At 45.2% G+C, this 15,046-nt stretch overlaps 1 protein-coding gene across 1 annotated transcript; it reads left to right on the top strand.

The window, feature by feature from the left end:
• Window positions 1-87: 87 nt before the first annotated feature.
• On the top strand, window positions 88-14,166 carry med16 (mediator complex subunit 16). Its single transcript, XM_084436291.1, has 16 exons — window positions 88-170; window positions 726-878; window positions 1,229-1,336; window positions 1,933-2,102; window positions 2,252-2,533; window positions 2,838-2,987; window positions 3,468-3,573; window positions 4,808-4,963; window positions 5,269-5,486; window positions 5,732-5,938; window positions 6,521-6,731; window positions 7,895-8,028; window positions 9,353-9,545; window positions 10,320-10,536; window positions 10,961-11,044; window positions 13,297-14,166. The coding sequence occupies exons 2-16, from the start codon at window positions 737-739 to the stop codon at window positions 13,421-13,423; spliced, it is 2,505 nt and encodes an 834-aa protein (XP_084292417.1). The 5' UTR covers window positions 88-170; window positions 726-736; the 3' UTR covers window positions 13,424-14,166.
• The last annotated feature ends 880 nt before the right edge of the window (window positions 14,167-15,046 follow it).

Genomic DNA, 15,046 nt, shown 5'->3' with positions numbered 1-15,046 from the left:
CCGCAACGACTGTTCCGAGGCGGAAGCTAATGAACAACCAAGGGAACCAATCATGGAGGTATTGGGGAACCAATCAGCATAGACTTCCGCCTGAGATAAAGATGTGTAGGAACGGGCACCTACTGAGTTTAACAGCCTGATGTGTGATAAACTGGCTCATTTTCATAAAGGTATTTCAAGTAAATTAATCAATGTTTAAGAATATACATCATGAGATTGAGATTCATGAGAATATGACCGTATCTTATGTTCGAAGAATAACCCGCAACGTAGAATAACCCGTCTATTGCGAGCTAGCTAACGCTAGCTTGCTAATCCAGCTAGATACAGCCGTGTTCATATTACAGGAGGAGGTGGGCGATAGAACGCAGATTTCTTGGACAAAATGAGCTACTAAACGGCAAACACTGACTATACTTAAGACTTACTAGAAAGCCTGAGCGAGGCCTTGCAGTCGCGTTATAACGTTATGCTAGCTGATCACCTACTGTAGTAACGTAGGGTGGACAACATAAGAGACCTCGCCGGCAATGACGCGCAGGAGGCAGTGCCCAAACTTTGGGGAGAAACTTTGGGATCTCCCCATTCTGTTTTGGGGGTGACCGATGGGTCTCCCGTCCCAAGACTCCCAACCTAGGGACCAGTCCTCACCTGAAACTTTCAGATTGTCATGTATACATGTGACAGACTACTGAAATCCCCCTTGTCCATGTTTGACTTTAAAGCACGTTGATTAATGATGGAGGTCGCCTATGTCTGCGAGTGGGAGAAGAGGCCGAAGAGCAACCACTGTCCCTCCATTCCACTGGTGTGTGCCTGGTCATGCAGAAACCTTGTTGCCTTCACCACTGACCTAAAAAATGAAGAGGATGAGAAAGGTATGTACACTAGTACACCAGTATTCAGAATTCTAACTTGTGTAGATCTGAACAGGATAGGATATCCCCTTGCCATTTCCTCCTGGTGATCAATAAAGTACTACTACTACAGTATACTACTAGGCTATATGTTGAGCATCATAAAAAATTTGCTCAGCCGTACCTTGGAATATTTTCCCCAATTTATGTATTCCCATGTAGGCTAGTTGTTTTAGATCTAGACTCGCACCTACCCAAGAGTCTGCTCAGATTACATTTAAGTTGTGCAACCCGAGTTTCAGTTTAAACTATCTTTATGATGCTGTTTATACATTCCATTGCCATAATCACAAGGTTTCACTCTGTTAAAGATGTCAGCCATATGATCCACATCATTGACACGGAGCACCCTTGGGATGTTTACTCCATTAATTCTGGGCACGCTGAGGTCATTTCGTGTCTGGAGTGGGACCAATCAGGTGTGTGAAAAACTTTCATCAAATATTTGCCTAAAAGCTCCTCCAATTTACCATTCGATAAGCTCCGCCCACCTTACTGATTGTTGCTGGATAGGATTCACTTGATGTCATACTTGCTACTTAAAGGATAAGTTCACTATTTTGGACCTTAGACCCTATATGTGACACATTCCATACATATTTTATGCTATAATTTTTTTGAATGGTCACACTCGCAGGGCTTTCCAGACCACATTTTCCACCAAAATCTCTTTTCTTATCATCCTTGAAGAAGACTGTCAGATCTGCAATAGATACTGCCATGGGTGGAGTGGATGGATGTGAGAGTCTAGCTAGTTAGCTGTACCATACTCTCCATAGTATGGTAACCAACAGCCCCCCCCCCACCCCTCAAATGAAGCTGTTGTCTGCTGTCAGGGGGGTTTATTATGGTATGATAGGCAATCGTGATTCTTAGGCGGAGTTTAGTAAGCAATCAATTGTTTGCTGCAGTGGATCTGATCTCCATGATAGGGTAGTATTGTGAAAGAACTAACACATGAACATACAGTATATGTTGAAAATTGTGTTTGTGGGTGTGTGCATATATATTCCAGGTTCCAGGTTGTTGTCTGCTGATGGAGATGGTCAGATTAAGTGCTGGTTGATGGCAGACCACCTAGTGAACAGCTGGGAGAGCACTGTAGGAAGTTCAGTGGATGGCGACCCCATCGTAGCCCTTTCCTGGCTGCACAATGGAGTCAAGCTAGCTCTGCATGTGGAAATGGTAATTGATACAGTCTGGTCAACAGCTGGAGCACTTTCAGGAGGACACAACATGGTGTACTGTTGTCAGAAAATGAAATCTCTATTTGGACATTATACAGTGCCCAGTGTATTTGGACAATTAAGCATTTTTCTCCTCCTCTCCTCCAGTCGGGATCCACCAACTTTGGGGAGAAATTCTCACGGGTCAAGTTCTCGCCATCACTCACACTTTTCGGCGGCAAGCCTATGGAAGGTTGGCTGGCGGTGACAGTGAGCGGCCTGGTGACCGTGTCCCTGCTGAAGCCCAATGGCACTCTGCTAACGGCCAGCGAGAGCCTATGTCGCCTGAGAGGCCGTGTGGCTTTGGCTGACATAGCCTTCACAGGTGGAGGGAACATTGTGGTGGCGGCTACTGACGGCAGCAGCTCCTCACCAGTGCAGTTCTACAAGGTAGGGCTGGTTGTCATTAGTGATACATTAGGTACCTACCTCTATATCTTCAACCCCGTAGCTTCGACCCATTGCCAATATACATTGCGAGGTGACTTGTTTCTTTGATGGTAAATTTGTTTCATCGCTAGACAATGGGATAAATCCTTTGTAAGTAATCTGCAATGTGTAATAATGCCTTGTTCTAGACTTTTGAACTCAGTTTCCAATGTCCTCCAAAAGAAGTTTGCTCAAGAAGTCTCACCTAATCATTAGCTATGTTAAACAAACCTAATCGTGCTATACAATTAAAATCTCTTCCTAGGTTTGTGTCAGCGTGGTTAACGAGAAGTGCCGCATCGACACAGAGCTGCTGCCTTCACTCTTCATGCGCTGCACCACCGACCCTGTGAGGAGGGATCGGTACCCAGCGGTCACACACCTCAAATTCCTCACCAGGGAGAACTCTGAACAGGTATTTAGCAGACACTTTGACCCAAAAGGATTTACAATTAGTACATTTGACGAGTGGAATATGGAATATGTAGAGAGTGGGTCATATGCCCTCCTCCCTTGTTCTCTGTAAAGTGCATTGTGTTGCCTCTGGGTATGAAATGCGCTATACAAATAAAGCTTTGATTGATTGATTGATTGATTGAAGTGACACCAGAAGTCCTAATGCTAGACAAAGGAAGAAGGCTTATTATTTTTATTATTTTTCCCCTTCATGCATATATCCCGGGATAGGGTAAGGGATATGGTGTGGTTGGGCACCCCGGCCAGTGAATACGGACCCGATCACAGTGGTCAAAGTCAGCAAGAAGTTTTATGCAACACATTGCATTTCAGTTGCAAGTAGATTGCATTTGTCATGGTAATATATGGAGAAACCACTGCGCAGCAGTGTTACGATCAGCAAATATGACTTAACTGTGTAATGCGGCTCTGCTTGCAGGTGCTGCTCTGTGCCTCTAGTCAGACTGGCAGCATTGTAGAGTGCTGGTCACTGCGGAAGGAGGGCCTCCCTGTCAACAACATCTTCCAGCATCGCTCACCAGTCGGTAAGGCACAGGACATGCTGTCCCTCACCCATGATGCCTTATACAGGGTTCCCACTGGTCATGGAATTTCTGGAATATCATGGATTTTAAAAAGTCTATTCCAGACATGGAATGTCAGGGGATTTGATCATTTATTGGGCCATGTCATGGAATATCAGGGTCTTTTGTTTGTAGGATGTTTAGATTTTAGTGGCGGTTTATCCGAATGTCATATTTAACATGCCATATTTTTATGCCTCCGCCAGGCGATTATGGTTTTGGGTTGTCCGTCCGTCCGTCCGTCCGTCCGATGTTTGTTAATGCAATATCTCGGGAACGCTTTGACGGAATTTCTTCCCCTTTGGTACAAATGTTCACTGGCACTCAAGGATGAACTACTTAGATCATGGGGGTCAAAGGTCAAAGTTCAAGGTCACTGTGACCTCACAAAATGTGTTTTTGGCGTGATGAACACAATATCTCAAGAACGGCTTGACAGAATTTGTACATATTTGGCCAAATGTCCAGTTGGACTTAATTAGATTAATTGGATTCTATTTTGGTATTCAAATGTCAAAGGTCAAGGTCACCGTGACATCACAAAAGGCACTTTTGAACGCTAACGCTAGCTAGCTAATGCTAATCCGAATGCTAATGCTAGCTAGCTAGAGTTAGCATTAGCGTTAGCTAGCGAGCGTTAGGGTTAGGTTAGAGGTTAGTCAGGGTTAGGGTTAGGGTTAGGTAGGTTAACTGCAACTGGCATTGTTGGGTGGAGGCATTTAGCCGCTACGTGTTTTTTCTAGTTCTTTATAAGGTTATCTCACTCATTTCCCGTATTGCGTGAGCGGTTGTTATGGTTATTTGATTTTTCAGCATCCATTTATCCTCTTCCCGATCGTCAACAGTTTTTTCCGTTCATTACCGGTCATGGAAATTCAGCTTTTTAGTCACTTAAAGTCAGGTAAAAGTCAGGGAATTTGACATTTGACATAGAGTGGGAACCTTGCTTAAATCCAGATCTACACATCCAGATCCCATTGTCTGGCTCTCCTTGTCGCTGACTCTAGACATTTTGGCAGCACGGTCAGCGGTTGGCGTTCTCTGGTTTGTACAGTAACTCGAAGATCTAAAATTGTTGTGAAAATTAACACGTTTGCAGAGAGGACAAAAATAGAGGAGGCCAAATTAGATTTTTGGGATTGATACAGACACCTTCACATTATAATTCTAACATAATCATCCTTTTTCCTCACAGTGGGTGAGAAACAGCCGATGATCCTGAAATGGCGCATCCTCTCAGCCACCAATGACTTGGACAGAGTGTCTGCTGTGGCTCTCCCCAAGCTGCCCATCTCCATCTCCAACACTGACCTCAAGGTGGCGTCCGACACCAAGTTTTGCCCTGGCCTAGGTATGTGATGTGGGTTTTAGGTTCTAGGCCTTATGATATCTTACATCATCTACATGGATATTGTAGTTAGTGGTACAAGGTGACTTTGCTGTGTCATGTTTCAGTGGCCTCCTGCACAGTGACAAATGATTTATGATGAACACCAAAAGCATTTGGAAAGTGATAGATTTTTCAGCTTTGTACTCCACTTAAAATTTTAAATAATTATATTGTGTAGATAGTCTAACATTATAGAACATTGAATATGTCACACACAGTGTGGTCGATGTGCAGTATATAACCCCCGTCTCTCTCATTGTTCCAAGGTCTTGCCCTAGCCTTCCATGACGGCAGCGTCCAGATCCTCCACCGCCTCTCCCTGCACACGATGGGCGTGTTCTACGGCTCCTCAGGCTCCGCCCAGCGGCCGGGAGACGAGCCAACCATCAAACGGCAGCGGGCTGCCGGCCCCACCATTCACTTCACCGCCCTGCAGTTCTCCTGGACCTCGCTGGCCTTGGCTGGAGTCGACAACCACGGCAAGGTGAGCCCAGACCTCCTTTCCCCCCCATATAGCTCAATTACAATTGCAATTTCAAGACTTGCACAGTCAAAACACAACTATCAAGCTGTGATGGCGTTCCTGTGGACCAACAAACTGTGAGTGACAACAGACTTGAACAGATTTGCCTGCTTTTAAATAGAGCTAATTTGAGAATGGTATGATTGGCCTCATTACATAGAGCTGATTTGAGAATGCCATGTGATTGGCCTCAATTTTCGCTACAGCTGCATATGATCCGCGTGTCTCCCTCCATGGGCCAAATGGTGGACATGAACACACTGTTGCGCCACCTGTTGTTCCTGCTGGAGTACTGCATGGTGACGGGCTACGACTGGTGGGACGTCCTGCTCCATGTACAGCCAGGAATGGTCCACAACCTGGTGGAGAAGCTCCACGAGGAGTACATGAGACAGAACCAGGCTTTGCAGCAGGTGGGATGGATGAATGGATGGATATTTTAGATTAAACAGGTCATAAAGGCTGGATGGATAGATGGATGGAAGGAAATTTGATAATTGCTCTACCACCGTTTAGGTCATACAATGGATGTGGGTGGGCACCGTGAAAAATCATTCAAAAACATGTTAAACTTTCGATTTCAAAGACAAGAAGCTCACCCAGGGGGTAATTGGTGCTGCGACTAAATAGTTCTATGCTAAATATTTAAAAAAGCCTTTCCAGATGAACTAGAATCTTACTTTATGGCGAATTATATGTCAGAACTACTCCTTTAAAGTAATTGTTTGACTTGTCAGTGATGTAAATTTTCCAAGGAAACTTTTTCAAAATTTTTTGATTAACAGTTTTACCGCTTGACATGTTAAAATGGTCTTTTGGCAAGTGGTGGATGGCCCCTTCTAAACTCTATGCTCCTGCCAACTCACACTTTCACAAGTGGATCGCCTCCAATTATTTGTGTTGTTTGTATGCAAAATGTCCCTGTCTCAAAGGGGGACAGAATTCATGAGTAAAGCCCCTCTTTAGCCAGGTTTTTCTGCATTCTTTTGCCATAGGTGCTCTCAACACGTATTGTGGCGGTGAAAGCTTCCCTGTGCAAGCTGTCGTCGGCCACGGTGGCGCGAGCCTGTGACTTTCATGCAAAGCTCCTCCTCATCGCCATCAGTTCCACCCTGAAGTCCCTACTGAGGCCCCACGTCCTCAACACACCAGACAAGAGCCCTGGAGACAGACTGACTGAGATCTGTGCCAAAAACACTGACACAGGTACCAAAAATAGCATGACTATACACATTCAGGAAGAACTTTCAGTGATGCAAGTAGGCTGTGGCAGAATAGTCTACAGCTGTGGTCACACTGCTCTTGATCCACCCAGTAAAAGTCTAGTATGTTCTACTCAGGAGCTTGTCTACTTTCTAAATCCGCACAGTTCAGAGCCTGAGGTGTTTAGTAGCTCTTTTGGTTGTTCTTGGACCCTGTAGAATGCATGGAGCAGATAACGCTATACGGCCAGCAGAGGGAGCCTTTGACTGTTTCAAGAACGTATTCCTGAAAGGAAACAAACTGTTCTGTGGGCACATTTTAAATGAATAGTAGATTATAGGGATGCAAACAATTAATCGAAAATCAAGGATTTATTTGAGCACGTGAAATTTACTCTTATGTACTATCAAACAACGTGGTAGCGAAGCAGCCATTTTGGGAGAAATGCAGAGAAATCAACAGCAGCATATTATATATGCTGCTGCATATTATATATATATTCAGCATTCTGAAAAATGAAGCGGGCCAAGCAAAGCATTGTGTGAGACCACTTTGAAAAGAAAGGACAAGAAGCCACTTGGAAATATTGTGATGCCGTGTACACGTACAACACGATGACAACAGCAATGCTGTTCACTTTAACTGCCTGCAATCACTTTAACGTTCAACCGTGTCTCACCTGCAGCAAACCCACCATCGGCTCAGTGTTTGCGAGGAGGAGCTATGACAGCAGGCAGAAAAAAATAATCCAGTCCGTCCGTAATAAAGCGATGATTAAGAAAAACAAATGCTTTTTGTATTGTTTGGAAATTTTGGTATTTTAATTACAATTAATCCATTGATTGATCGTTAACATTACCAAAGATCGATTCAGGGACGCGCCTACAATTTGCAACCCTAGTAGATTATCATACCATCTTTTTGCATGTCCTTTTTTTCATGTCTTTTTCTGGTTTTGTTTTTTTCTAAACATATTTTTGCCTTGTTAAGACATCTCAACATAAAGCATTTTAGTATTCTTTTGGAAATGGAGGGAGAAAAAGAGAAGTGTTACCAGGTTTGTTACCACCAACCCCTATATGCTGGCCTGTGCAGTGTAGTTGTAAATGACCTCAGTTGTTTTGGTAGAGACTAACTTTGCTCCTGTCATTGACCCATCTCCATAGATATTGACAAAGTGATGATCAATCTGAAAACGGAGGAGTTTGTCCTGGACGGCCCCCCGCTCCAGTCTCTGCAGCAGCTGATCCAGTGGGTGGGAGACTTTGTCCTCTACCTGATGGCCAACCTTCCTAATCAGGTGAGCGCACAGACAGCATTGTGTGTTTTTCCAGGGTTGATTCTTCTGCATCAATTCTTGCATCAATTAGCCATGTTGTTACTTCTACCTCTCATTAATATGTAGGTACGGTATATTTAGTTTGCTGACTTAAGCATGTGCTTACAAATGAGGACAAAGTGGGAGGTACTTGAGTGGATCATTCAGGACAAATGGTAATCAATTATCTAAAAGCTTACTCGACATGATTGACTGTACTATAGACCTGGCATTTTGCATAATGGATTTTTGGCCAACTTGTGTATGAAATCGCTCTTGTAACCTTTGCAGCCATGAGTGATGTAGGTAGCTAAGCAAGCAGATTTCACTCTGCTTGGATACTCAGCATAAATTAGCAATCTTTGTTTCCATTTTCCGGAAGGCAGGATTTTTAAATTAGGTAATTAGGGCTGATTAAATGGCCAATTAGTGATTGTGTGCCCCTCCAATGGGTATCAGAACTAGTATCAGGAAATGGCAGGGAGGGTGATCCTCCGACCCCGCCCCTACTTTGTGTCTCCCATCCCCCTCAAAAAATGACGATCACCAACCTGCTTTCAGTGCTTCCATTTGATTGTGCTGCGTTCTGTGTCTGACCCCTCTGCAGGGCTCCTTAGTGAGTTCTGTGTCTGACCACTCTGCAGGGCTCGTTAGTGAGTTCTGTATCTGACCCCTCTGCAGGGCTCGTTAATGAGTTCTGTGTCTGACCCCTCTGCAGGGCTCGTTAGTGAGTTCTGTGTCTGACTGAGTCTGCAGGGCTCGTTAGTGAGTTCTGTATCTGACCCCTCTGCAGGGCTCGTTAGTGAGTTCTGTGTCTGACCCCTCTGCAGGGCTCGTTAGTGAGTTCTGTATCTGACCCCTCTGCAGGGCTCGTTAGTGAGTTCTGTATCTGACCCCTCTGCAGGGCTCGTTAATGAGTTCTGTGTCTGACCCCTCTGCAGGGCTCGTTAGTGAGTTCTGTGTCTGACCCCTCTGCAGGGCTCGTTAGTGAGTTCTGTATCTGACCCCTCTGCAGGGCTCGTTAGTGAGTTCTGTGTCTGACTGAGTCTGCAGGGCTCGTTAGTGAGTTCTGTATCTGACCCCTCTGCAGGGCTCGTTAATGAGTTCTGTGTCTGACCCCTCTGCAGGGCTCGTTAGTGAGTTCTGTATCTGACCCCTCTGCAGGGCTCGTTAGTGAGTTCTGTATCTGACCCCTCTGCAGGGCTCGTTAGTGAGTTCTGTGTCTGACCCCTCTACAGGGCTCGTTAGTGAGTTCTGTGTCTGACTCTGCAGGGCTCGTTAGTGAGTTCTGTGTCTGACTCTGCAGGGCTCGTTAGTGCGTCCAGGCTTTGGGTTCCTGCGGGACGGTTCCTCGCTGGGGATGCTGAGGGAGGTGATGGTGATGATCAGGATCTGGGGGCTGCTGAAGCCAGGCTGTCTGCCCATCTACACCGCCACCTCCGACAACCAGGACAGCATGTCCCTGCTCTTCCGCCTCCTCACCAAACTCTGGCTGTGCTGTAAGAGATACCTTTTTTTGCCTTTCTGTTGTTTTGGCTCTTTGCTCCACCAGAAGCAGAAGTGATGTGACTACTGTAGGATGTTAGGTGAGGCACCAAACAATGGATGCTATGTGAGAATCCTACAATAAAACATCTATATACAAACCAAATTGCACAAAATGTCAATAGTGTGGTGGTCAAAATACAAAAGGAATAATTTAAAAACGTGGCTGTTGTTACCAATTTCCCCCAAAAAAGAAATGATATAATATTAAAGGTGCAGTAGTCAAGATTTCAATGTAGACTGTGTACACTGATATAGAAAGTAATACATCCACAGAGCTTTTCGAAAGGTGTGGATAAAAGTATTGGGTGGGTTGATGGATGGATGGAGGGAGGGATGGAACTTAGGTTGGTAATTATGTTGGTAAAATTGAATTACATGTCTTCAAGACATATGAGAAATGTCCCAAAACTTACCTCTTGACACACAGCTGGTCTCAAAACATCTCCAATTTTTGTATTAAAACATCTCGATACTTGGTGTTTGCTGGGTATCACGTCCTTTTTTCTTTGTGTGTGTGTGAGTGTGTGTGTGTGTGTGTGTGTGTGTGTGTGTGCGTGCGTGCGTGTGTGTGTCTGTGTGTGTGCTTGTTTCTTTATAGATGTTTTATGGGGCCGTTTCTATGTACTGTACGTTTGAGTACATCTGTGTGCCTTTATTTCTTATTGAAGTTTTGCTGTGGAAGTCTGTACATGCCCTCACCTAAGCCCCCTCCCCCACACTCCCAGCTCGAGACGAGGGCCACCCCCAGGACCCTGACGAGACCCTGATTGACGAGTGCTGCTTGCTGCCTAGCCAGCTCCTGGTGCCCACGATGGACTGGCTGCCCGTCAACGACGGGGTCATTTGCAAGCTGCAGGGGAAACAGCCGCTGCGCCTGCAGTTCGGGAAGCCCTACAGCCTGCCAGGGCTGAACTCCAGCGCCCAGGTGGAAATCTTCTCCAGGTAAGGACTAGGAGAGAGGTGTTGAAACAGCCAGAGTTCAGGGCAATGCGCGGTTTGTTCTTTGAAGATGTCAGCCTTTTGCATATACGGAAACAAAATGTACATAATAAAGTACAAATGTTCATGCTCGCTGAAAGCAGTCTATTTATTTATTTAGATATGTATTTATTAAGTGATACTGTATTACTACTCAACAGAAACATGAATAGTACTAAGAGCTCAAATGTCCCTACTGTACATAGTAATGGGAAATATTAAACTGGTGCTCTGTGATTTTGAACATTTAGCTTGTATTTGCACTTACTGGGACATTAAGTTATACTTTTCTGTGTCCTCAACAAATGGAGAAAAAATGTAAAGGGTAATGTTGTTTCCACGCTGTGTGTGTGTGTTTGTGTGCGTGCGTGCGTGCGTGTGTGTGTAGGAGCCCAGGTGCCCAGAGAATGGATAACCTACGCTGTCTCCACATGGGTGTGTGCCCCACAGAGGACAGCAAAGCCTGCACCAGGTCAGTTTGGACAATTCTACCTCTGTATACCTGAATTATTTCACTCTTTATATTTAGATATGCTGTAACGATTACAAAAGCCAAACGGGGTCAGCGGTGGTGTAGCGTCTAACACGTCGTCCTGGTGTGTGGACGCAACGAGCCGCCATAGCCAGATCACTACCAGCTCATCTACGCCCGCATCGAACCAATCATCGATCCGCTGCTCCCACAGGAGCAGGCCGGGTTCCGACGTGGAAGATCGACCGTCGATCATCGAGGACAGTTTTTCGGCTAAAAAGAAGGCCGGAGCCGTCTTTATAGACCTGACGGCTGCCTACGACACCGTATGGCACCGCGGCCTCGCCTGTAAGCTGCTCCGCCTGCTGCCGGACAGGCACATGGTCAGCATGATCATGGAGCTTGTCCAAAACCGCAGCTTCACCCTCACCACCGGTAGCTAGGGCTGGGTATCGTTCTAAATTTTTCGATACCTTGCATTACCGACACCAAAACTATACCTTTTTCGATACCTAGACTAATTAAAGCCCATTTTGTAATGCAATCACCTGAAAATGTTTTTACCATTATGGAAGTCTTTTTACAATAATTTTTCATTACATCTTTCGATACCTCGATACCTAGCAGTGTTTTGGTCGATACCACAAAGGTATTGAATTTCGATACCAAGCCCTACTGGTAGCGGACAGCAAAGCAGGTTGTGACGCCTTAAGAACGGTGTCCCCCAGGGATCTGTCCTGGTCCCCCTCCTTTATACAAGATGTAACATCTACACCTACGACCTGCCGATCACAGTCTCCAGGAAGTACGCCTACGCAGACAACCTTGCGCTGCTGTACTCAGCTGGAGACTGGCAGGCCGTGGAGGAGACATTGAGCCAGGACATGCAGACACTAGCAGCATACCTCCGGAAATGGAGATTGAAGCTTGGCGAGGCGAAGACAGTGTCGGCGCCTTCCTTCCTTCTTGATGAGGCAACTGGTCCGATCAGGCTGGGGCGCCGGCGCAAAAATATTGAGTACGGCAGCCCTAGCCCTGGTCTACTCGACCAGTGAATACTGTGCACCGGTTTGATGTCGCAGCGCTCACACCCGTCTCATCAACCCGCCTATCAACGAAGACTTGCGCATGGTGACAGGATGCCTGCGTCCTACGGACAACCTTCCCATCCTTGCAGACATCCAGCCCGCTGGCCTCCGCCGCACAGGAGAACCACAGCACGTCTGGCCCGCCGGGCCGTGGAGCCTAACCACCTGCTCCACCACAGACTCACTGCAACAGTGGAGTCTCCCCGGCGTTAACAATAGCCACAACCACGCAGCAATGTGTCTGAATCCAAACAACACATGCACACTCACACCACACAGCAGGCTGGTCTGTCACAGTTCAGTCACAGAAAACATGCCAGAATATTCTCTTACCTTAAAAAATACTGGTCACACTTTACAATAAGGGTCAGAAAAAACATTAGTTAACTGTTAACTAATGCTTATTTAGGATTAGGTTAGGTTACTAATGTTAATACCTTAGTTAAGGTTAAGGTTATGGTTAGGTGAGTTAACCTTAGTTAACATAAATAACATTAGTAAATGGTTAATAGAGACATTAGTTAACTGTTATTTAATGCTTAATAATGCAATAACTAATGCTTATTAATGTACCCTTATTGTAAAGTGTTACCAAAATACTTGAAGTGAACCCAAAGTTTGCAAGTAGGCCTAATGAACTTTGGATTTATTCCATATATTTAACCGAGACTAGTCATCTGTCCTGATGTCTTTTTGTGTGAATTCCCACATGGCTAATTTGCATATCACCACCCACAGACATCTGGGTGTGTTAAGCCTATAGGCCTGGACCTGCACGCTATCTATCGGAAGCACATGAGTTATTTTACATTTGATATTTAAATACCAAAATAGGCTATATATCATGATTCATTGGGGAAACCAGGCAATTCTATGTAAAACAGACACCCGAATGAAATGATCCTGTGTTTTATAACATATTCCCGCAACTGCGACGATTCAACTATTGGCGTTCGAATAGGCTCCTTCGATCGAATCATCGGGTCAGTCCTAATATTTAACATGTTGGTGTCGACTTCTGAGTGATTTGTAACGGTGAATCGCTGAGCATTATACACAAACTGAATGCCCACCTAGCGGCCAATTAAATGATTGAATACAGAATCTGCCTATTCTCTCTGAATATGCTGCTTTAACTCTGATCAAACTTTTTTTCTCTCTCAGGTGTGGGTGTGTGACCATGCTCCGTTCACCTAACAAGACCAATGCAATGAAGCAGTGGGAGCAACGCTGGATCAAGAACTGCCTGTGTGGGGGTCTCTGGAGGAGAATCCCCCCCACACTGTCCTGAGGTCAGCCAAAAGAACTGCTTATGTAGGGTTCACACGCACTGTCCTGAGGTCAGCCAAAACCAAAAGAACTGCTGGTGTGGTGGTGTGTGAAGACCCCCCACCCACCCCCCACTGTCCTGAGGTCAGCCAACTGAAGAACACAAAACCCACAAACCCAAATCAACCCCCAAGCCAAATGTCAATGCACATGGGTCGATTTAAGGGGATTTGATATGGAGGCAATGTGGTAAAAGCTCTGGATTCTTAGTTTTTATGAATATCCACCATATTGCCTACAATGACCCACTCCGCTGAGATCTCTACTGCCGACATTATCACTAGTTGCAGGTTTTACATTGTCAACCGTATTTTGTTGGAGCAAAGTCTATGTAAATACTCAAAGTAATATGCTGTAGAATTGCGATACAAGTTAACAATTAACACTATTATTTCCCTGAAGAGATGCTAGTGTAGTTTAGAGCATGTACACAATGCATAAATGTGACACATACCATGTCGTCACTTATTCTTCAGTTTCAGGTTCCCCTGCTACTCTATACATTAAGAATTCTGAGATAATTTGATGCGAAATGATACGACTCATGGAATAATTTTGAGCAGTGTCTTTCCATCAGCGTATAGTACCATTTTGGCTTGCTGTACCATGACGTTTTGAATGTCGGTACAGTTTTAGATTTTTTTACAATTCTACACGACTACATGTTTGTCTTGTACTAAAACTAAATAAATGTACTAAGCACTCCAGTATTCTCTCTCTTCCAACCTGTACCAATTGTCATAAAACAGTACTTCAAAATCTGTTGTCTGGGTTTCAGCCATAACCAGACATGAGTGAACCCTGTGAAGCTAGATGATGTCCAGGGGCAGAACCTCGTGAGGGGCTGGGGGGGTGTTAGCGTGTGGTGGCACTCCCGGAGGCCCAAGACACAACCTTTGAATTTTTTATTAGACTGTATACATGCTTTACATTTTTACAAGTGCAGTTCGCTATACATAGAATCAGTCTGAACCTATATAAAATAATTTGCTATTCCAAACCTAATCTGAACCAATTCACAAAGATAAACATTCATACTGTATTGAGTATTGCATTCTATGACCTTATTATTGACATCACTGTTGTGTTCATCAGCTGTATTTATCATGCTTCGGTTGGTTTTATCCACCAATATATGATCCCATAGGAGCCCATAGGCTCAAATGTCCTATAGCTCAGGAGGTAAAGCGGTGCGCTGGGGATCGCCAGGTTCCTGATTCGATCCCAGCTTCCAGAGTGTACCAAAGTGTCCTTGAGCAAGACACTGAACCCCAAAATCGCTCATGTGCAGCGCGGTGGCGCAGTACCTTGTATTGTCGCCTCACAGCAAGAAGGTCTCTGGGCCTTTCTATGAGGAGTTAGTATGCCTTTCTGTGTGTATCTGTCAGTTGCATGTTCTCTCCGTGTTTGCAAGGGTTTCCTCCCAAAAGAACCCAACACAAAAAGCATACAGAAGAACGGATGCTCTTCAGTCCAGTACCTGACCAAGACCTGGACTGAGCACTTGGACTTGATCCCCGGGCGCCATTACTGATGGCTGCCCGCTGCCCCTGGAGGAGGATGGCTTGGATGGGAGAAATGCAGC

Source organism: Borostomias antarcticus (genome assembly GCF_949987555.1).
Source record: "Borostomias antarcticus genome assembly, chromosome: 3".
NCBI classification, from domain to species: domain Eukaryota; kingdom Metazoa; phylum Chordata; class Actinopteri; order Stomiiformes; family Stomiidae; genus Borostomias; species Borostomias antarcticus.
The sequence above is the reverse complement of the archived record's forward strand: the minus strand, read 5'-3'. Positions and strand labels throughout refer to the sequence as shown.

Excerpts from the sequence above, each read along its gene's own strand:
- med16 (XM_084436291.1), top strand. The coding sequence starts at position 737 with ATGATGGAGGTCGCCTATGTCTGCGAGTGGGAGAAGAGGCCGAAGAGC. Across the intron at positions 879-1,228 it reads AAATGAAGAGGATGAGAAAG|ATGTCAGCCATATGATCCAC; the intron begins GTATGTACACTA and ends ACTCTGTTAAAG. Across the intron at positions 5,939-6,520 it reads AGAACCAGGCTTTGCAGCAG|GTGCTCTCAACACGTATTGT; the intron begins GTGGGATGGATG and ends CTTTTGCCATAG.